Source organism: Lutjanus erythropterus, chromosome 2, assembly GCF_056507025.1.
Source record: "Lutjanus erythropterus isolate fLutEry1 chromosome 2, fLutEry1.hap2, whole genome shotgun sequence".
In the NCBI taxonomy this organism is placed as follows: Eukaryota; Metazoa; Chordata; class Actinopteri; order Lutjaniformes; family Lutjanidae; genus Lutjanus; species Lutjanus erythropterus.
In genome coordinates, this window is record NC_139318.1 from 3760338 (window position 1) to 3784587 (window position 24250).

Consider the following 24250-nt stretch of genomic DNA (forward strand, 5'->3'; position numbering starts at 1 on the left):
TGATTTTCAATATAGCCTCCTCACCTGGAGAAAAATTCACCAGCCACCACAGGTTGGGGTCTGAATCCTGCAGCTCTGGAGCTCCTTGAGGCTTTCAAAAAAAAAAATTATATGGAAAAACGGTTGTTTAATTAATCACTGCTGCAGCCATAAAGTGATTCTTACATTCTCCATTTGTAAAAAAAAATAAAAAAAATATGTAAATGTGTAAATAAAAAATGTTTGAATATTTTGTTAATTAAAATGCATATCTTAACCTACATCTAAGCTTTATCCTCACAATTTTGCCAGTGGCTGGCTATGGATGCTAAAGTCTCTGTGGAAAATATTGAAAAGAATTAAAAAGTTACAATTATATTTTATGATGTAATTTGTTTGAGTTTAACATAATTTCACTTTTGAGGCTCTGAATTGGATTTGTTCAGTTCATTTATACTGAAAAGCAGCACATTCCCACATTGTGATGTATCATGTGGTGTGACCTTACGTCTTTGACCTGCTAACAGGACAAATCATAATCAGCACAAATCAGTAGTAGCAGGCAGACAGGTTCTTATTAACTGGCAGATAATGCATCACCTCTCTTCTGGAACATTTCCCAGAGCTTCTATTTTTAAAAGATTTTTTTTAAAAGATCAACCCCAATAGTTTGTTATGTAGGGGTTAATGTACAGCGAGCAGGTCGTTATTGTGAAATAAACCCTGACATGAAGCTGAGGGGTCCTGCATCATCCTGAAAGGGTTTATTTCACAATAATGACCTGCTCCCTGTACATTATCCTACTTATTACATGGTTAGCAAAATTTGTACACATTTATGTGACACAAAATATTAATTTAAAATGATTTTATGGCTTTATGTCACAATAGTGGCCTGCTAATTGTACACTATCCTGCTCAATGGTTAAGTGCCATAAATCAATAATTTGACACAGAATATTAATTTTGAAATTATTTGAGTGATTTAACAATGGTTTTATTAATATTTTTTAATTATTTTTAAAATTATTAATTGTTTTTATTATAAATATTATTTATTTTACTATGATCAGAAGTGAGTCCATAGCAACAGTCTGTTCTGCATAGAAACAGTCTGTTATGCAGAAATAACAAACCCCAGAAAGCTGTAACTGACCAATCAGAATCGAGTATTTAACAAAGCCATGTAATCGTGATTGAAAATGTGGATGTTTGGAAAGTTAACTTGATATCACTATTGATCTGATCACACTGCGACTTACTCTCATTATTACAACTTATCACTTTTTATATTTGGCTGCCTGAAGAACAGTGAACCATTTCATGTGAGTGCTGATGGAACCGTGGGATGATGGGAAATGTCCTCTCTCTGACCTCCGCACCTTTATAGTTCTTTTGAATTTATTTGGGTATATTTTATCTTGTTTAAATTTATGGTGTTGGATGAGGATGTACTGTGTAAGCACAGGTGATAAGCTTTTATGAATGAATACATTTAACCTTGAGCCTTTTTTCCATTTGATTTGGAATTTTGTACTTTGATCTTAAAAATCATTCACAGTGGCCGTGGATGACACTTATCATATCACCCCAACGCCTCTGTAAAATTAGCCAAAGTAAATGTATCATCCAGACAGGTCATGAGAGTTTTTCACGTTCCCTCAGACTGTTATTCACCTCAGATTTATAGTACTTAATAAAAGTAGCAACATACCACACTGGCTACCAACCTGAGCTTAATAATTGTAATATTTGTTTTCCATTTGTTCAAAGTGCTCTGTTATCTGTGTTATCACTATTTAGAACAGGTAACAGTGCCAGTGCAGGACTGGACATTAACCCTGCTGGCTGTATAGATACAGTACACCAGAGACAATCAGTGACTAACTAGATTTACATACACACTACAGTCATGAGTGAGGCTGTGAGACGCCTGTTGTAGGAGGAACAGCTCAGTTCTGATGCAAAACCTTTTTGAAGGTTATTGTGTCAGAACTGGAGCTCTGGTGGAATAATAATTATTAATTTGCATTATATTACAGTTTAAATCAGCTTTTGTGATCATTATCCCTCCACCTTTTTCACTTCATTCTTAGCTTGCTTTTATACTGATTTCACATTCTACTTTTTTCTTGTTATTTAGTTGTTTTTGCTTTAATGTAAATACTGCCTTGTTTCCATGTTTTTTTCCTGCCATGTATAGTGTCTTTCAGTACCTTTTAAAGCACTACACAAATAAAATATCTGCTACTAGTACTAGTACTAACTACTACTAATAATATTAACTGACCATGTTCCACATGATGTATATGATTATTGATTGAGCAATTAATGAAGTACAAATACTTTGTTACTGTACTTTAGCTACTTTACTTTACTTTTCAAGCATCTGAAAAATATTTATAATATATTATAATATACTTACCTATTTATTTTATTTTTGTATTTATGTTCCTGACATTTTTTCATCCTGACATTTGAACACGAATGTCTGTACTTTCTACACCTTTCATTTTCAAAATAGGCTTGTTGCTTTAGTTTTATAGAAATTGTGGAATTATTATTTTTATTTTTTTATAAGAAATAGAATGACTTAAGATGAAAACGATGTAACAAGACCAAAAATTATGCAACAAGACAAAAAACGATGATGTTAAAGACATAAGGTGAAACAGACAGAGAGGGAGAGGGAGACTGCACAGAAGCAGTCAGTAGAAATGTACTTTAGAGGACAATTCAGTCATTCAGTCATTTTTTACACAAGTCTCTATACTTCTACTTGAGTAAAGGATGTCAGTACTTTTGTCTCCTCTGTAATTGGGATATGGTTAGTGTGTTTCTGCTTATGATCGATGGTCAAACTCCGGCCTCTGGTGAGGCCTTTGTGAGCTCTTTTTGTTATTTTCTAATAATTACCTCTATGCAAAGGTGTTTTATTTGTCTGCTTGCAGTGCACCAGTCAGGTAACACAGCATAGACTTTGGACTTGGACTTGGACATATGTGTTGATTTATGGCCTTAATTATTCTCCAAATCAGCTGCATTTTGTTGAGGCGGGCTTTTGACATCGTGTGAAGAGCGAGAAAGTCCCCATCTGAAGGAGGTGGGGTGGATGGAGGAGTCAAATAAACACTGGACTTTCACCCAGGAGACCAGCGTTTGTGTCCCGTGTGAAACTTGACTTGCATGACTTAATGCCACGTGACAGACATGACAGAATGCACTAATTTGAATGCAAACCATGATCTTTTCCTAAACCTAAGAAAATTAAACCAAACCATTTCACAACATTGAGCATGTGTTAAAGGCTTTCTGGCAGTTCAGTGGGTTTGGATATCATGGATTTTTGTCTCAGACAAGAATTCACAACTTGAAACAATTTAAAAATGTGTTAAAAGTTGTCAAAAATCTAAAGCTAACAATACCTACTGATAACATGGGTGTAAGAATCATCTTTGTTTTAAAATTTCTTTTCTTTTAGGAAAATGTTGGCCCAGGTTTACATTAATTCCATCAGATTTTTACAAAAACATCATTTAATCAGGCATAAAAGGGTTAGCTACACCCTAAGGACCCCTGACTCATTTCCTGTTTTAGAAAAGCCAGGAATACTGTTCAAGCACTGGTAAAACTTCCATTTTTAGACAAATACATGAAATAATATTTCTATCAGATGTGCCTCAACCATAACATGTCAACTCTGTAGTCCTTCTAACTCAAAGCTAATTAAGAATTATGATTTAAAATGTGTATTTTGATTAACAGTAAGAGAACTCTGAGACACTTTAAAAAATAAAATGGCTGCTCACTATGACTATGAGGTAAAATGAAAAAAATCTAACATTTTCCCAGGAGGTTTTTTCCCCGTTCTCAACAAAGAGTAATATATATCAAACATCAATACATGCTGACCATATGCATTTAACAATAACAACAACAAGTAGTAGTACAGTAATAGTATAAGTCAGGTCGTAGTTGTGTCATCTTACACAGTATCCAGTACAGATAAGTCTTTATGATGCAGGAATGATAAAACAAGATCTTTCATCTCTCCTAAATGAACTGATTGTGGGACTTTGGTGGCTGCCCATTGTGAAACTGTCCAACATACAAAACAATGTCATACATACTACACTGTCACACCCAACATGTGTGTTTATGTAACACTGTTATCAGTAGAGGAATTAATCATTAATTTGTGCTCCAACATATTATCACAGCAATATTTACTAATAACAAGGTTTCTTATTGGTTATGTTCAATGTTCTGTAGCTTTTGGCGAGGATAGAGAGATAAAGTAATCTCCAAACCTTACACTTCAGCAACTTTATGTATAATGGATTGATGAATGCAGCATTTATAAAGGAATCGTGATATAAATGATCTACATGTCCTTTGACAGCTCAGCATCTGTTAATGTCCTGAGGGGAAGTGTTTCAAGTGGACAGCTGTGCACGTTTTGGGAAATGTGATTATTCACTTTCTTTTATGTAAGAGAGGTAAAAGGAGTGACCTCACTCTCATATCTGTGGGTAAAGTACAAAGACATGAGGTGGTTGACCTATCTTAACTTAGAGACAGGCAGCAGGGGTAAATGGCTAACCTGCCTCTGTCCAGCGTGAAAAAGTAAAGCCACACCTCTAAAGGTCACGTTGTGTCTCATGTGGTGATCGGTGCATGAAGGCATCTGTCACACTCGCAGACCAAGTCTGGCAACATGACTGTAGCCACATAAGTACTGGAAACAGTTGTTGACTGATATAGCTGGACACAGTCAGGCTAGCTGTTTATCCCTGCCATCAGGCAGCTAGGTCCTGACTCCAACACACAAACCTGACATTCATATCCATCTGCTCATCTCTTGAATAGAAAGCTAATCAGCACACTACACTAATGAATATTTTTTGCACCAGCAATAACCCAAGTGACTATTTGAAAAGAGTTAATCAGAAATACACAGTAAGAAGTGTGTAAAGGTGCATGTATGTGCAATATTTAAATCTAATACTGCCATATATGCAGGTAATGCAGATGCATTAGGGCCCGTGACCAACTGTTTGGTGCTAGTGCACATGAGCCTCCATTAATTTACTATATAGATGCGGACCCTAATCTTCATATGACAATATGACAACATGTGGCTACCACTTATATGGTTGGAAAGATATTTATGCTGCTTATTCAGTCAAGACACTTAGTTCATAGTGTCGCATACTTGACACAAACTAAGTTTTACATATACAAGCTTACAGTTTACTGACCCATACATCAATGTCACATTTCTAAATTAAGTTTAAAAAAGGATTAATGGGTGATTTCCTGTTCTGAAATGTACAATGTGCCGATGTGGAATCCTGGGTTAGTGCAGTTATGGACATGTGCAATACTACGCCAGGGAAAATAAACAGAGTTTATTAGTTAGCAAGTGAAATGTCAAGACAGCAAGTAAGTGACAAACAAGCCATATACAAACACAACAGTACGTCTGAGAAGCCAGAATTGAAAGAAGCAGCTGAGAAAGAATAAGCAGCTTTCAGAAAGAAGAGCAGCACGAGTTGTTTCCATGGATGTATTAACGTACTGACGATTTAAGTAGAACGTATTTATTATTTTATTTGATAAATAATCAACTGACACACTTATGTTTTTGTTTACTTGCTAATGCCAACATGTAGACATGAGGAATGTTATCAGTGTGAAGATGCGCCGTCAATGAGCATGCTGTATTTTCATCTGTGTTAAGGTGCGCTGCCACCTGTTAGTTTTCATCTTTGTGCAGACGCACCATCACCTGTTAACCTATATGTTTTTCATCCATGTAAAGGTGCGCTGTCACCAGTTAGTTTTTATATGTGAGAAGTTGCTCTGACAGCGATGATGCTTTAATCTGTTCTGACGCTCCAACACCAGATGTTGTCAGAGAGGCTAGTTTATCACCATCTTGTCCTTGCTGTTATGACTCCTCTGTATCATGGCGGGGCACTTTGCTATTGTTGGTCGTTTTAAAGCTGCATACTTTCACTTCTTTAATTCACTGACATTACTTTATATTATGTCTGACTGTGACTGTTTGGTTTGATAATCCTGCATTAGGGCCTATTGCTGACTCATTACACCACTGTATATATGGAAAATAAACGATGAATAGAAATACGAGTATGGATGTAAAATTATGTACCAGGGCTGGGCAATATATCAATATTATATCGTACTGTGATATGAGACTAGATATCGTGATAAATTTCGGGTGGAATTATATTGTGATATGGTATAACTGTTGTCTTTTCCTGGTTTTTAAGGCTGCATTACAGTAATGAAGTGGTGAAACTTTCTGAACTTACCAGACTGTTCTATCTGTTGTATTATTTTCCTACCCAATTATCAGAAAATCTCATTGTGTTAGTATTTTGTGAAATCACTTTCAGTCATCCCTACAATATTGACACAATATCAGTATTGAGATATTTTGTCAAAATGATTGTGATATTTTATTTTGTCTATATTACCCAACAATAATACGGTATCACCATAACCGCTTCCACCCTTTGGCGTACACAACAAGACTGAAGATCAATCATTATCAATATCGACCATTAATAAACTTCACTATCATGACAGGTTTTTCACCTATATCGCAAAAGCCTATTATGTACAAAATGTGCGTCAAGCTCATGTATAATGATGTAATAACAATGCTGCACGGTGAGTTATTGCATAAGTTATTGTAAATTCAAGTCAGGAAATCAGCTCTTTGTGAACATGAGAGCAGAATATTAAAGCATTAAGAGCAGAAATGTGCAGCAGGACTTGGATTTTGGACCATTTGAAACAAGTCAATGTGAGGCAAAAATGTCCTTGGACAGCTCAAGGACAATGTTTAGCTGTGTTTCCATGGTAACAATCAATGAGAACTGCTAGCAGATGACTAAAACACTGCTTGCTTTGGGGTTTGCTAACAATGATCAGGAGATTAGAAATAAATATACTTATTTTCTGTTTTTGCTCTACACTCCATTGAATCTCCCCAGTGAAATCTCACTTGTAGCGTGATCCAGAGGGTGTACATTTACTCCTGGAGTAAAAAGTACTGAATAGGCTGAGTCACATCATGACCTAAACTGAGTCCCATATCTTGTACATCTCCATACCATATACTAGCTTATCAGCATCTGTGAGTTAGGGTCTGGCGTTACTTATCTTATCCCTCTGTGAACCTGCAATATACTGAACATTTATCATCACTGCTCATCTCCTTTTCGTGGTATATGAGCAGGACAGAGGATGTGTATAAGAAGCTGGAAAACTCATACCGATTGCTTCCTTTGGAGATCACAAGGTAAGTGTGCATTCAGCAGGAATTCAGCAGTATTGTTTCTGTTCAGCTTCCAAGTGCTGCTAGACCTCAGTTTAGTATGATTCAGCTTCCTAAGTGTTTTTATTCTTTCTGTGAAATTAAATTAGATATATATGTATACATCTGCTTCCTGTAAGTTGGGGAAAAGAGCTGCAGTTGCTTTAAGGGCTGGATTGAAAATGTAAAAGTTTAGGTCTCACATCCTCCAGACATGGTTACACCTGCAACCTGGGGCTAATAGGCTGTATGCCTCCAGGGGAAAGTGCCCTTAATTTGCCCACATTTTGATCCAGGATGTTAATCACTGAGACATTTCTAAAGTAAAATGATGTATTTTACTCAATCTTGAGAACTGTGACAAAACTGTATTTTGAGGGGGTTCTGATTTTTACTCCTCATTTGTGTTGAAAAATATATTTTAAAATGTTGACTATTAAACACTCAAATATTTTTTGTTGACTTAAACCCATTTTATAAATCACTATAAACAGATACATAAACATACATTAATGAATGTGACAGGAAAAACTATGTGACAGAGTTGACGTCACATGCAGAGGCATGTCTAGACTTTTTGTGTGGATGGCTCGAGTGGGGCACTGAATTATTTTCAGTTGTTTATTTGTTTTATTAAATTGAAAAACAAAACAAAACAAAACCCTAACTTCAAACACTTTATTCAGTTACTAAACACAACTGAGAGTTTTGTCTCCTCGGCCAACTCTTTCAGATGTTTCAGATGATCTTTCAAATATTTCATTTCTTCATTTCACAGCATAGTCGTATGAGCAGCCATTTGCTCAGAGTTCTCTTAATGCTAATCATAGTACTCATTTTCAAACCATAGTTCTTCGACTTCCATCTGCGGCCCGTTTGCTATGTGTCATCCTCTCTTTCTCTACCCCCTTTCCTGTCATATCTTCAGCTGTCGCTGTCAGAATAAATGCAAAAGTCCCCCCTCCGACTTTAAAGAGCCAACATTTTCATAAAAAATGTATTTTTAAACAAAAATGATTAAAATGATTTTGAATGCGTTTAACACATTGAAAATTTAAAGTTCTTTTGGTTTGACATAATTGTCCCAATTCTCATGAATAGATGATTTATGAACATGATGTGTATGTAATTCATGTTATTACCACATTTAGGACTTACTGAAACAATGTGAAACTGTCACATTCATGTATGAAATCTATTAATACAACTCTGACAAATATTGTTTGGTTCAAGTAAGAACAACAGTCATCGAGAGAAACTATAATGGTTAAACATTTGTAAAAATAAAATTGTTTTATAGGCCAAATGCTTTGAGTAGTTACAGTCAAGTTTACATTAGAATCATCATAATTCCAATGAATTTGTAATCATAATATATTCATTTTGTTTGTCTTTACCTTTTTCATGACAAATTTGTGTATTTTTTCTAGAAAAAAGAAGCTGAAGATGACCAAGCTCACTATTCTAGCAGGTAAACCATCATCAGGTCTCAGTGCTTGACGTCATGATAACATGATACATGAAGCCTGATGTAATTATGTTATCCACTCTACAATGTAAAGCACTCATCTCTAAATTTGACCTCTCTTTAGGTCTGTGCCTGATGATGTGCCAGCTGGGTAAGTTACACTTTAACTTAAAAAATAAAAAATAAATAAAACTTATAGACTAATTGAAAACTATAGATTACATGCAGTACTGACCACAGATTTCCTGTCACTGATCTCCAGCAACTGCTTCCCAGATGGTGTGTTACTTCACCAACTGGTCCCAGTACAGACCTGGGGCTGGGAAATACATGCCCCAAAATGTGGATCCCTTCCTGTGCACCCATCTGATTTATGCTTTCTCCATCATCAACCACAATAATGAGTTGGTCACCTATGAATGGAATGACGAGACCCTGTACAAGACCTTCAATGGCCTGAAGAACAAGTAGGAACCTGTCATTTCATGCTAGGAAATATTACATATGTGTGTCAGTGACTAAAAGTTACATGTGATGTTTAAAAACCACATTTTAGATAGAGACACACTTTGTCATCTCCGATATTCTGAATTATGCAAGTCATATCAACCAACATCTGTGTTTAAAAGGAACCCCAGTCTGAAGACCTTACTGGCTGTTGGTGGATGGAACTTTGGCACAACTCAGTGAGTATTTTTTCTTTGTTTGATCAAATTTATGCTTCATTATAAACACCCCACATGTTTAATAATGAATGCAAGCTTAGTTTACTTCAGAAATGGATGACACAGTGTAGATTTAGACATAAGCAGATGCATGAGACATGTCAATCTAATTACAATATGTCTCATACATTGCTGGATGATGTTACTAAGTCCTATTAATTTATTCAGGTTCTCCATCATGGTGTCCACTCCAGCTAACCGTCAGAAATTCATCCAGTCTTCCATCAAATTCCTGAGAACTCATGGATTTGATGGTCTGGATCTGGACTGGGAGTATCCTGGATCTCGTGGAAGTCCTCCAGAGGACAAGAGGAGATTCAGCCTGCTCTGCAAAGTGGGTCAAGTACTCTTAAACCATAGAAAATATATACATTGTATTGATAATACTATATTGTAAATTGTCATTATCTGATCAATATTTTTCATTTGCAGGAGCTTGTTGATGCCTATGCAGCTGAGGCTGCGGCCAGCGGCAAGCCTCAGCTCATGCTGACTGCTGCAGTGTCTGCTGGAAAGGGAACCATTGATGCTGGATATGAGATTGCAGAGATTGCCAGGTACTGCAAAGGTTTTTTTGGAAATGCTCATATTAAGGATGTACACGATGAGTTGGCTACATGATTAAACGTCACCACCCTCGCTAGTCAGCACCAGAAATACTAGTCGGTTAAACTATTTTTCAATATTTTATTCATTCACAATGCAAGGTATCTGTTGCCTGTAAGATGTTATGCAGCCACCTGCCACTAGTCAGGGCTGCAGCCCCAGACGGCAGCCCCTCTTGCCGTATGCTGTAAGCACGTATGCCCCAATGGCCCACGCAACCCCGGGTGTTAATATCAGCAAGTCATAAGTCAGACAGCTGACAGCTCATAAAACCAGCACGGTTTGGCAGTGTTTCTATCAAGAAAATGGAGATAACAATGAATGTAGACTATGACAGACTAAACTTGTGTATAACCACTCAATTGGAGCAACATGTGACCACATTCAGCACAGACATGGACTAGAACTGAGCTGACTATAACTGCTTGCAGGTTAACGTCAGCTCTGTGTCATTTACCCGCAGACACTGTGATCCTCTTCAGTCTTTGGTCTGAAATGGTAACCACTTAAGTATTTAGTGAGTTGTTGACATGTTTGTAGGTTAATGTGCAATGTTTGTTTTGCACAGTGCAAAGTGACACCCATTTTGGCATTTAAAACACGATTTGACGATTGCAGACTGTGACAGTTTCAAATGGCTTTTAATACACACAGTATTTTCGGACGGTGTTTAACATCATAAATTAATAAATTATGCTCAATTTTAACTGTTTTCTGAGTGTTTTCTTTCTGTTAGACTAGTTGACTAGTCTGAATTAAATTTAATCAACAGGGAAATTAGTCACCAGGAACATCCCTAGCTCATATCTTAACTCAGTCTTTGTTTTTCATGAAGGGTTGGCTCAGGAGCGTGTCTTAATAAGTATTGTATATGCATTTTAGGCATCTGGACTTCATCAACGTTATGACCTATGACTTCCATGGAGCTTGGGAACGATCTACTGGACACAACAGCCCACTGTACCGTGGCTCATATGACAGTGGTGAACTCATCTACTTCAACACTGTAAGAGATGTAGTGCTGCTAGCTTTAAACATTGATGGAAGAGTATTGTAGCATAAATAAATCAAATGGATCAAATCTCATAGACTAAATATAACGAACTAAATCTTCCGTTACTTTAGAGAAACGTTGTCAAGTATGAGAAAATCACCCTGATGATGTCATAGTTAAGTCATCAGACCATGAGACTGAAAATCAGCTCTGTGTTGCTTTAATGCTGCATTTGTATGCTGCTTCAGGCACTGTTAAAACAAGTTACAGAGAGAGAGAGAGATTTTACAACTCTGGAATATGACTGTGGCAAGCATCTTTCCCTTAGTAGAAATATGTTCATGTTGTAAAGTAATCCAGAATGTGCAATTGCCTGTGTGTGACTGGCAAGTGGAGCATCTTGCTAAATGATGCCGGAGTCTTCCCTTTTCCACCAACTTGGAACTGGTTCCATTTTGGTTCAAACGCCTAATTCGAACCATTAACAGCATTTCTACGAAAAATAAGTGGGTGTGGAATCTGAAAAGTTGGTTCCCAGTTGGAACCAAAAATAGCAGGATTTCCTTGACCTGAAGTGCAAACCGAAGGGGGCATGTACTATTCTAAACGTGTTGTGCATTATACAATGCCTTCCATTGATGACGTATCTTTAATTATAATGGTTCTGCTCAAAACTGGTGGAAATGCAGGCTGATTACTCTGACAGAACCACAGTTCCAAGAATCTTGAATGGAACTGGTTCAAGTACTTGAGTTAATTTTGTGGAAGTTGTGCCACGTTCAACTTTTTTGAATGAGCCTGACTTTTTTTTTGCATTCTGGTTTGCCCAAGCCACCACCCTTTTTTAAACAACATTTCACTTGCAGAACTCTATAATAGTATGAATTATTTTAGACTGCCATCATTGTGTGATGTCAGACAACTACTCTGATGTCAGGGTGGATGGATTTGCCCCAAGTTTACAAGTAGGAATTCTGACTTTGAGTGGTGTTCACTATTTTCAGTAGGAGGTCAGAAGTATTCAAGTTCCAACTTATCTAGAACACAGTCTTAGGTGAAAATGCAGCTGGTTGCATTATGGGAAATAATAAAAAATAATAACTTATATAACTATAAGTCAAGATGTATCAGCCTCCGATCCTTCATCTCAAGTTCCTCAACTTTATGGAGGTGCAATAACAAATCCCAAAGCACAAGCTTTTGATTTCCAAAAAGCACTGCCAGATGATGCTTTTTGGATAAAGAAATCCAGTCCTCATATCTGTGTCCTTCATCCCTTCATGTTTATTTCAGGACTTTGCCATGAAATACTGGAGAGACAACGGCACCCCAGTGGAGAAGCTGAGGATGGGATTTGCTGCGTACGGTCGTACCTTCCGTCTGACATCGTCAAACACTGGTGTTGGAGCTCCAGCTAGCGGTGCTGCATCAGCAGGTCCATACACACGAGAAGCTGGATCCTTGTCCTACTATGAGGTAAAGTCTGAACAAAATGAAATGCATAGATAAGTGGAGGACATGGACCATGTAATTATTTTTTGTCATTTCTTAAACTTTTCAGATCTGCACCTTCCTGAAGGGCACCACCATTCAGTGGATTGAAGACCAGAAAGTTCCCTATGCCAGCAAAAACAATGAGTGGGTGGGATTTGACACCAAGGAGAGCTATGAGATCAAAGTAGGTAGCACAGGAGGGTTGGTCTGCATGGAATTCAGGAGCTAGGATCAAATCTTAATTACTTTGTGCTTGACTTCATCTTCTTGTTCAATCCACAGGTCCAGTACATGAAGGAAATGAAGTATGGTGGTGCCTTTGTATGGTCCTTGGATCTGGATGACTTTAATGGAGAGTTCTGTGGAGAAGGAAGCCATCCTCTACTGTCTCATCTGCGTAAACTCATCAGTGACGGTAAGTCTTGCTTCTTATCTTTATAATGGGCCAATATGTTCACAGCTTGTCAGGGTAAGACAAGAATAATGAGGTTACCATAGGCAATGTCAAGTTCTTGGCAGGTTTTGGGAAACCAGTATGGTGCCCTTTATGTTATGTTATCTTTTTGTTCCACCTCTCACAGAGATACCTCCACTTCCATCAACCACAACCAAGAAACCAGCCACCACAACAACCCCCAAACCTGCTTCTACCACTGCTGCACCAGCCACCACGACAACCCCCAAACCTGCTGCTACCACTGCTGCACCAGCCACCACAACAACTCCGAAACCCAGTGGTACCACCAGTGCTCCATCCACCACAACCACCATTCCGGTCCCAGGACAAGGCTTCTGCAAAGACAAGGCTGATGGCTTGCACGCCAGCCCAGACGACAAAAACAGCTTCTATATGTGTGCAGGTGGACGCACCTATCTGATGAACTGTGGAGTTGGCACTGTCTTCAATGACAGCTGCAAGTGCTGTGCATGGCCCTAAGTGTTTATTGTCTGTCACTGACTGATATCTCAGTACTGACTCTACGAGATGAATGCCTCTGGGAAGAGATTTTTGTGCTTTTGGACTATTAGAAGCTGCAACATTATGTGTTGAAAATGGCTGGTAAATTAGAAGTAAAAAGTTAAATTTGAAATGTTTATATTCAGTCAGAATAAGAATTATTAAATTAAAATTTGTTTAGATATTTAGAAGCAAAACTATGTTGGTACCTTACCACACACATTTCCATATGTGGGATATGGAGCCCCAGCATAGCCTAAAAACATACTGTAGGTGTCTTCAGAAAAGCTGGATGTGCCATATTGAATTTTCTCCACAGCACAGCGCTAGACTGCTGTTTTGTACTGTATGTGTACTGTATGTGTCCAATCTGTTGACTTTCTTCATCAGCAGGTTGATTTATAAAGTCACCCAACAAACACAAGTCACATTTTTGTTTTTTCTTCACCCATGTGTTTCCACAGCAGAGCTGGGTGTGGAGGAGGCTTGTTGTTAATGATGTTGCCTATTAATTAAAACCACTGTGGTACTGAATGAAATCTTGCAAGACTATTATTACAGGAAGGAATGAATGCTGGGAAACACAAACGTTTCCAACAAAATGTATTACTCAGGCTACAACTATAAAATTCATTCTGCATTGGATTTTTGGGTGTGCCAACTACCCCCCTGGGTGTCACAGGCACACCCATTGCTATGCCATTCATATAGAGAATTCAGATTATAAATGTTGGCAGTAATGCAATCACAAATTTTGAGAGTTTCAACCTGGAGTAAGACATGCTGTCCTAGATTAGAAATGTAACCACCGCAGCAAAGTGACATCACCTCATTTGGTTCTGAAAATGTTAAAATTTTTAAGACCTGAATTGGCTTACAGTGAACATGGTGGGTGATACTTCATTTTGCTCTCCATAATGTCTTCGCAAGCAAACTGAGGAAACAACTGAGCTGACCTACAGCACAATCACACCCCTTGTTTCGGTAAATGGCCTGCCCATTTTGCTTGTACACTTCTGCATGTATCATAGTTTCTCTTTCACTAGGGCTGACCTGAATGCTTAGATGCTTCTAATGTTGCCATGGTAATCAACATCTATCAGTGTGGGCTTTTTGTTGAGGGGAAGGAAAGGTACCGGTTACACTGAAATTGGCAAACCCCTTATAAAGAGCAAGGAACTGAGCTCCTCTATGGCATTTAGTTAAACTTTAAAGCTCACCCTTGAGTCTAATTTTGCGATTGTACAATGGTTATCAATGCAATATATAAAAGTTAGAAATGAATTTATGCTGTGGGAAAATTGCTCTTAAAAAACAAATATACTTTTTGCTAGTGTTATCTCCATTTCCTCGGGAAAATTGAGGTCTGACTAATTACGCAATGAAGCCTGTTTACTGCTCCAGCAAACAGGCTGACCCTTAGCAATGACCAAACAATAGACATGATTTTAAGTCCGTGAAATGTTTTCAAGAGATTGTGGAATTTTCCAAACTGATAAATTCCATACACAAGAACACAAAACTGCTTTGTTGGCTCAGGCTTGTTGGCACTAAGATATCTGCAGATTTTTTTTCCATGGACAGACTCAACTGCTACATCTACAAACTTCACATATATTTTGAAGTTAATAGTGCTGTGTCAGACTCTGCGACACAGTTGATGGAGGATGCTGAACAGATTTTTTACATGATCCAAACATTTCCAGTAATTCTAGAATGGTGCGAAGTCCAAGAGTCAAAATGTTTCGATAAGAGATAGATTTCCAAAATTCACAGCAGGTTTTTATCTAGCAAAATAGTCTTCTGCCATCCATACTTGTTGGTATTAGCATTGCACTGTGGTCACAAAACTGCTTTGCTCTCAGCCTGCTGCAGTTATTTTATATTGTTTGAAAGGGGTGGCATAGGAGCAATCTAACAGCAGCATAAATTATGTTCATTAAAGTCTGTGCAAGGGGAAAAGGAAGATTTTCTTCTAACCACATTCTACATGTTAGAACATAGTTGCTAAAAACATGAGCATGTCAGTACATCGTACTACATAGTTACATAGTACTTGTGAGTTTGACTGGTAAACTGTTGTTCACAGTTTCTGTGTTCATGATCTTATGGGTGGACCTGAAACATGGCTCAGTGATGTGGCAGAGGCATGGTCCCCCAACACTATACAAGCCCCATAAACCAACACACAAACAGTTCAAATGAAAAAAGGGCTTAATACCATGAAAGTCAGTTTACACAATACATCACCATCACAGCAGAACTTTGCATTTTATAAACCATCACAGAGAGGAGATGGCATAGATTAGATAAGATGCAAAACTATAAAATTCATTCACAGTGAAAGTTTGTGCAGAATTGTATAGTACCATTAGGCTAAGGCTAAAAGCATGGCATATTTGTATAATAGTACAATATCAGTCACAGCGGGATTTGTTTCTCTTTGGTTTTCAGCATTGCTTTTTTTTCTGCCTAAAGACCTTTGCATTTGTATTGGGGTAAGTGATAGGGGGTGTGTTTGCACCAACACCGAAGTATCTGTGTCATTATTTGGTGTTTGTGCCAAAGATGATGGAGGCAGAATATCTCTGATTATCGCCTGCCAGAATGTGTTACCTGATATTTGGCATTCTCTGGTGTCACCATATCACTACTGCCCTTCAGCACTTTATAACAGCATGGAACTATGAATTGGGAGCAATAAAACACCTTTAGATCCTTGTCAATACGATATCATTAAATGTTAAAGGGCCAGTTAGATGACAGAGTACAGTACCAAGGTGATGCACAGAGTTACCTGATGGACAAAGAGAGATTCGCTAGTTTACTTGCTGTCAGATGTGGCTAACCTCTATTCACTGAACTGTAGCAGGATTAGCCAGTTGGCTTGTTTAGCCATGGAGCTAGCAGCATAATTAGCTTAGACAAACATGGCAAGAGTACTGTAGTCCTTGTCAGTGGTGGACAAAGTACTCAACCCCAGTACTTGAGTCAAAGTACAGATACTCCTGGTCAAATATTACTCAACTACAAGTGAAAGTTGCTCAGTCAAAACTTTACTCAAGTTAAAGTATTAGAGTACTTGCTTTTAAAAATACTTAAGTATTCAAAAGTACAAATTACAAAGTACATTTTCTAATATCAATACATGCTGTATTGTTTTCATGATGCATTTACAGAAGCTTGTAACTCTCTGAAACCATCTAATGATGCACTGATCTGCTTGTAGAACCACTCTGCTACACAAAACCTATAGAAACACCCATAAAAACTTCAGCATAGAAATGCAATCAAAAATTTAAATAACTGAGATTTCTTTCTGTCCTCAGAGGCAGTATATATACATGAATTATGTGATATTTTTCACCCTTATAAAAATAATCCAACTTTAAAAGCTACCTGGAATAATGAATAATTATAATAACATCTTGAGATTTAATTTTGTCTTTCTCCTGCCGTCACCATTACTGCTTTTTATTTGAATGAAAGAGGGAGAGCTTGCTTGTGCTTGTTAGTGCGCCTGGACGCATTTCTGCTTTTACATCAGTCCCATTTGAGAGGAGCTACTGTGATTGGTTTCCTTCTGAGGAACACAGCATGTGACCAATTGCATTTTAGAAAAGAAAAAACACCAACAGCTGACTTCGATGTGTTCAGTCAAAAAGTAACAACAACCTTCCTAGAAATGTAGTGGAGTCAAAAGTACAATATTTGCCTTTGAAATGTAGTGGAGTGAAAGTCAGAAGTTTCCAAAAAAAACAAATACTCAAGTAAAGTACAGATACTCAAAAAATGTACTTAAGTACAGTACTCAAGTAAATGTACTTCACTACTGTCCACCACTGGTCCTTGTCATCAAACTGGTAGTCTGACTCACAGAATGCACACTGTGGGCGTATGTTCTGCCACTGATTGTTCACTTTGTATTCACTACCTACATTTTCAAAGTCCCAAGGAAACAAGAAAAACATCCTAGTTGCAACCTACATGCTGAAAACTGCAAATTAGCGCCTGGATGCTAATGGTACAAATGTAAACAAGCTAACAGCTATTAGCTTTTCTTTTGCAGTGATGTAGTCATTTTAATACCAGAGCTCGCCTCCTAATGTGCAAATATTCCACCAAAACAAGTTTCCCCTCGACACTATTTTGCAGCAGCACGCTTGCTGAATCCAGGGCTTAGCTACACCCAGAACTTGTTTTTGGTTTCAAGAAATGCAAACGAAACAGGGGATTTTTTTCCCTTATAGTGTGTATGTGTGGAGAGAAACCTGGCTATGCAAGACTATCAAACTGGCCAAAGTTGGTCACGGAAGTTGTGTCCTAGTCAGGCCAGCGTCAGCTTGCTTGCTTTATGGTGGGGGCCACATGAAAGTGCCGAGCGATCCGTACTGCACATGTGCAACTCTCATATGAGAAGGAAGCAAGATGTCTCAACCCTAGCCACATCCATCAACTGCTGATCAGTAGACTAGTGCGACACCATTAGTAGAAATGCCTGCCCAATCATCCACATGATATACAAAACAGGGACTTACTCAAGGACTTTCAGTTGTGGGTTTGACTGCTGGTCAGACAAAGCAGGGTTATGGGCAGGTCATAATTGCAATTTGTCATAACCTTATAATAATTGAATTGAATTGCTTAATATTTTCTTTTCATTTGAAATGTCACTATTTGGACAGCAGTTGCTGCATTTATCCATGTCATACCAACAGTAATATCTCTGGAGTTTGCACACTGTGCAGGTATCCCATTGTTGTGTTGACCTCCTTTGTGTTTGTTTTTGTTTTTTTTTTAAGTTATATTTCTGGGCTTTTCTTGCCTTCATTTGATAGTACAGCTGAAGAGTAGACAGGAAAGGGCGTGAAGACAGAGGGGATGACACGCAGCAAAGGGCGCTCTCCCAACTGAGCTAAACAGCCACCCCTCATGTTTGGTTTTGACTGTATCACACCACCCCTTTCTGTCCCAGAATCCTCCACACACACCTCCGATTCAGGTGAGGGTTATTGTGGAGTGGAAAAACAGGCTGGGTGCCAGCAGGGGAACATTGATGGTCAATGGTCAGGGGCGGTGTTCAACAAAGGAAAGAGATAAACTAATCAAAGCTGTTAATCTAGAAACTAGAACAGGAGCATCTCAAGCCAAGTTATTTCACAATGCATCTCAGTTTATGTGCATCTGTTTTGATTATTACTGTATGTCGTCAGTCAAAACATACCACATGGGTACTGATAATGAATATTTTAGATATTACTTCATCTTTCTTGTTCAGTTTCATTTGGAATGTGCCACGTTTATCACAATACACACACAGAGCATATATACAGATAATTTTCTAGAATACAATAGGGTCAAATATAAAATTTAAATAGTACAATTTCTACAGTTATTTATGTACATATACACCCAGGAAATAATTCTGTCCTGTATTTTTTGGGTTTATGTCTCTTTGAATGTAAACAGCTGCAACAAGATGGTGATGATAATATGGTCAATATCTTCACATAAAAAGTTCAACCCATGGAAAACACACATCATCCAACTTGACTGTGTTTGAGCATGAAGCATCATCAGTGCAATCAAATAGTCCGCTCCCCATGGCCTGCCAGAGTTCCATTTTGTCTGTTTCATTCCATCACTCCACATCAGCCAGGAGCAGCCTTAAGTCCAAGCTGGGTCAGCATTGCTCTTATCCCAACTCACCTCCACTTGTCCTGGGGTGGCCCACGGTGGTGCATCCAGCTGACCTGGCTAGGTGTTCAAAGACGCTGTGTGCACTGTTGATCATTTCCTGCTCTGCTGCTCTTTAATCCAAGCCCCCAACACCCACAGGTGATACATGTTTCAATACACTTTTTTATTTATAACAGAGTGCTTCAAACATATATAGAATCATTGCAGCTGTAAGACTATAATTATGTGCACTTTATGCTGGATGTACATTTTGCACCTATATAAAAAGTTTTTTAAGTTCATGTCACTGAAACACAATATACATTCATCTATAAATTTGTTTTTTCTTTGTTTAATTGTTCAGTGACCGGTTTTGGTATCAGTCTATTCACATATTTTATAGAGCACAGCCTTTGTTCAATAAAATGAACATTTCCTGGTGTGCTGGTGACCTAGTGATTGAAACAATGCTGCTGTTGGCACCCCTCTCGCAGTTTTGCACTTGCACGGCTCCACGGCCAAGTTAGCAATAACAAATATGTAATATCCAGAAAACCAAAAACAACTTGGGTTGGTTTAGGAAATAAATCTTGCTTGTCATCAATCATGTCAGTCATGCTTGGGGTTAATTTGCACGTCAGTTTATATTCGTTACATATGTAAGTTTACATATTTGTCATGTCACTTACATGGCATCTTAAAAAGAAGTCAGCGTAGACTCTTGGTTTCACACAGGACATGAACCTTGGTTTCCTGGGTGAAAGTCTTGTGTTTGTGTGGCCCATCTACCCAGCCCACAGAATTTCTCACTCTATATACGACGTCATTTTACTTTGACAGCATAAACGTAATGCTAGGACGCCTCCAGAAAGGACACTACAGAGGTACCTATATCATATGTCATATTTGAAGCATAAGGGCACTGACCAAGCTGCTGTGTTTGATGCACTGGGAGTGAAAATGGCCTGGTTCTAAAATGTATCACTGGTTTGACTTCTGTCAGAATCCATGGCTTTTAATGTCTTCTCCCTCTCTCTTTGCTTGTTTTCTAAGCTATTATTATATGAGTTATTTCAACCTGCAGTTAAGTTTACTATGAAAATATAACAACAAGACACTAGTCAAAATGTAGGTAAACTATCAGGACTTATGATCTTATGATATCTATGGTCATTTTGCCTGATTGATGATATGATAATGAGTGGCATGCCCACTGACCTAAATTATAACTGGTTCATGTGTTGAGTGCATGCTGGGTACAAAGTGCTGCACTGTTTAAATTATTGTTTACACGTGCTTCAGACTTTCCTCCCACAGACCAAAGACATGTAGGTTAATTGGTGACACTAAACTACCCACAGGTTGTTTCTATATGTCAGCCTCATGATGATCGGACTACCTGTCCAGGATGTACCCTGCCCCTCAATCAATATTAGCTGGGATTGGCCTCAACCCCCCCACCACCACCTCGCAACCCTGCAAATGATAAGCAGTTATAGATAATAGATGGATAGATGGTTCAGACTTTGCATGGTCTTATCAGAAGTTCTAATAATCACAGCATTTATTGCCCCCAATTTATCAAAGGGTGCTGCACCTCCTCCTTGTACTCAACTGTATAAAAGGGCAAACTGTGCTGCTGTAATTTGGGTCTCTCATCCAGCCTGAGGTGAGTTTACAAGGGAAAACAGTCCCTCTAATATCTCATTTTAATTGATATTATCTTGAGGATTGAGGCTTTTCCATTTGCTTCAGTGGTTCACTTTTTGTCTTGCAGTAATCCAGTGAATTTGGAGAAAGTACATTGAAGATGACCAGACTCACTCTTCTAGCAGGTATTCATCTTCACTCTGTTCTAAGTTTGTTCGCTAACAGTCTTAGGCTGTGCGTCTTCTTATTTATCTAACACTTTCTTTTCTGTCTTCCTTAGGCTTGTGCCTGGTGATATGCCAGCTTGGTAAGTTGTAATAATTTTTGATCAGCCAGGATCATTTGATTTGGATTTGAAGTTGTATAAAACTAGTGGAATCAATTCCTCTTTACTGTTCGTTTTACTCCAACACAGGATCTGCCAGCAGGATGGTATGCTACTTCACCAACTGGTCCCAGTACAGACCTGGTGAGGGGAAATACATGCCACAAGATGTAGACCCCTTCCTGTGTACCACCCTGATCTATGCCTTCTCCATCATCAACCATAACAATGAGCTGGTTACTTATGAGTGGAATGATGATGTCCTCTACAAGTCTTTCAACGCCCTGAAGCAGAAGTAAGTGGCCTGAGTTGAGACATACAGTAGAGGTTAGAGATCGGGCTAAGCTACAGTACCTCTAGAACTAGCGAAGTTGAGAGCCTCACACAAGCAGCCCTCAGTAGGGTAATGCTTGCTGAAACGGGGACTTTGCTGAAAAAAACAAATATGTAAATGCACTACTTAAACATAAACAAGACGTTGTTCTAGTAACCTTTTACGAGCAATTACAAGCTTGACCGAAGTTTAATGACAGATCATAGTCTTAACCTATCCTCTGTACTGTTTCCAGAAATCCTCATCTGAAGACTCTCCTGGCTGTTGGTGGATGGAACTTTGGTTCTCAACAGTGAGTAACATCTTAAACCATAAGCACACTCTATCATGTAACTACACACAAACACAGAGCTTGAAGTTGAAGGTTCATTCTTGAAAAGTCTACAAGTCTTAAATCTGACAAACTGGACTCTATATAGCAGTTTTCTCTTTTCAGTAGATAGCAAACTGGCCAGCTGGCAGATTATCTTTAATATTTTATAGCATTTGCAATACTTGCTCCCACTTGAATTACTAAGCTGACAACAGTGGTCAATTGGTTCCTTAAAGCTAGGGGCTGCTGAAGGCCAAAGGCTATTCGCTTACTTTACCTAGAACGTATGATAACAGACCTTAATTTTCCCTGCAGGTTCTCCATCATGGTGTCCTCTCCAGCCAATCGTCAGAAATTCATCCAGTCTTCCATCAAATTCCTGAGGACACATGGATTTGATGGTCTGGATCTGGACTGGGAGTACCCTGGGGCTCGTGGAAGTCCTCCAGAGGACAAGCAGAGGTTCACTCTGCTCTGCAGGGTGGGTTAAGGTTTTTCTTCCTTGAGTTTATAGCTGCAGTTTTGCAGCAAATGTTGTTTGGTTGACTTCTTTCTTACTTTCTCTTTGCTCTGTATTCACAGGAACTTGTTCAGGCCTATGCAGCTGAGGCCAAGTCCACCGGCAATACTCAGCTCATGCTGACTGCTGCAGTGTCTGCTGGAAAGGGAACCATCGATGGTGGATATGAAATTGCTGAGATTGCCAAGTTAGTGTTCTGCTATGAATACCTCTTTAAGAGAAATAAATGGAAGTTCTGCAAAAGTTTTTAAAATGATTCCCTCTGTTTTTCCAGGGAACTGGACTTCATCAATGTGATGACCTATGACTTCCATGGAACTTGGGAGCAGTTCACTGGACACAACAGCCCACTGTTCCGTGGATCCCAGGACTTTGGTGACCTCATCTACTTTAACACCGTAAGCAGAAACTAGTGGGGACTGAAGAAAAAAAAACTTGAGGGGTACATTTTATAGCGTTTTACTTCACCTCTTCCATCAACTTTTGTAGGACTATGCCATGAAGTACTGGAGAGACAATGGCACCCCAGTGGAGAAGCTTAATATGGGATTTGCTGCTTATGGTCGTACCTTCCGACTGACATCATCCAACACTGGCGTTGGAGCCCCAGCAAGTGGCCCTGCATCAGCTGGACCATTCACACGTGAAGCCGGATTCTGGTCCTACTATGAGGTGCGACTTAAATAAGGCTGGAATACACCCATTACAATATGATGTACAGCAATTAGCAATTACTTTGCCATTTAATGGCCCTTGGGAAAAGACAGACAAAGTACAGATTGTAAAGCTGCAAACATAATGATATTGTCTGTGGTATAGATCTGTGGCTTTGTGAAGGGCATCACCATTCAGTGGATTGAGGACCAGAAAGTCCCCTATGCCACCAAGAACAATGAGTGGGTGGGATTTGACACCAGGGAGAGCTATGAGATTAAGGTATGTGGCACATGAGATCTATATTTTAACACATAAACAGTATATCCAAAGTATTTACACCAGCTTCAATTCATTTTTGTGCCAACAGGTGCGCTACCTGCAGGAGCATAACTTTGGTGGTGCCTTTGTGTGGGCCCTCGATTTGGATGATTTTGCTGGACGATTCTGCGGAGAAGGCGTTCACCCTCTGCTCTCTCATCTCCGCAAACTTCTCAATATTGGTAAGTCCAAGGCATTTTCATGCAGATGTTTCCCTTTTAAATTACTGGACTATGGTTTTGACAGATAGTATATAATGCCTGCCATAGCAGTCTGATCAGTGATTATTATTACCCCTAGTACTCTCGGGCTAATTTTCATATTCTTCTTTTTCTACAGAGCTGCCCCCACTGCCCTCTACCACCACACCCAAGCCCGGTGTTACCACCACCTCCCCTCCAACCACCACCACCACCACCACCCATGCCCCAGGACCAGGCTTCTGCAACGGCAAACCTGACGGCCTGTATGCCAACCCTGATGACAAGAGCAGCTTCTACATGTGCGCTGGTGGCATCACCCACGTGAGACATTGCGGAAGTGGATCTGTCTTCGATGACAGCTGCAAATGCTGCGTGTGGCCTTGAGGCAGTGTGTATTCCTACTGATGCAAATGTCAGCAATTAAACTGACTGTTAAAATGCACTTGTATCCACTGTGTATACTGTCATTTACCTGAATGATTCTGTTATTACTGTTGTATAAATACAATGTATTTTCATGTTAAATATGTAACATACATAGATTGTAGATTTCAAACAAAGCATTTAAGTACTTTGGTACAAATTACTGAGTGCTGGCTCGTCATTTCAATTTACTTATTGCTTTAAATCTACTACTTTTTCCATACTTTTTCACACATCTACATGTAACCACACA

General features: G+C 38.8%; 2 protein-coding genes across 2 annotated transcripts; both read left to right on the plus strand.

Annotated features, from left to right (window-relative positions):
* Positions 1-8776: 8776 nt before the first annotated feature.
* On the plus strand, positions 8777-14099 carry LOC146331030 (acidic mammalian chitinase-like). Its single transcript, XM_084726382.1, has 11 exons — positions 8777-8801; positions 8923-8949; positions 9061-9265; positions 9428-9484; positions 9692-9857; positions 9956-10080; positions 11012-11135; positions 12417-12599; positions 12685-12801; positions 12900-13032; positions 13199-14099. The coding sequence occupies exons 1-11, from the start codon at positions 8777-8779 to the stop codon at positions 13552-13554; spliced, it is 1518 nt and encodes a 505-aa protein (XP_084582508.1). The 3' UTR covers positions 13555-14099.
* Positions 14100-20891: 6792 nt separating this feature from the next.
* On the plus strand, positions 20892-24016 carry LOC146331031 (acidic mammalian chitinase-like). The gene is made up of 12 exons (XM_084726394.1): positions 20892-20923; positions 21032-21089; positions 21185-21211; positions 21320-21524; positions 21799-21855; positions 22192-22357; positions 22459-22583; positions 22671-22794; positions 22886-23068; positions 23216-23332; positions 23421-23553; positions 23711-24016. Exons 2-12 carry the CDS (start codon positions 21065-21067, stop codon positions 23956-23958), a joined length of 1410 nt encoding a protein of 469 aa, XP_084582520.1. The 5' UTR covers positions 20892-20923; positions 21032-21064; the 3' UTR covers positions 23959-24016.
* The last annotated feature ends 234 nt before the right edge of the window (positions 24017-24250 follow it).

Coding starts and splice junctions, on each gene's coding strand:
- LOC146331030 (XM_084726382.1), top strand. CDS start 8,777: ATGACCAAGCTCACTATTCTAGCAG. Junction 8,950..9,060: donor CCTGATGATGTGCCAGCTGG/GTAAGTTACACT, acceptor ACTGATCTCCAG/CAACTGCTTCCCAGATGGTG. Junction 11,136..12,416: donor AACTCATCTACTTCAACACT/GTAAGAGATGTA, acceptor TGTTTATTTCAG/GACTTTGCCATGAAATACTG.
- LOC146331031 (XM_084726394.1), top strand. CDS start 21,065: ATGACCAGACTCACTCTTCTAGCAG. Junction 21,856..22,191: donor TGGAACTTTGGTTCTCAACA/GTGAGTAACATC, acceptor TTTTCCCTGCAG/GTTCTCCATCATGGTGTCCT. Junction 22,358..22,458: donor GGTTCACTCTGCTCTGCAGG/GTGGGTTAAGGT, acceptor CTGTATTCACAG/GAACTTGTTCAGGCCTATGC.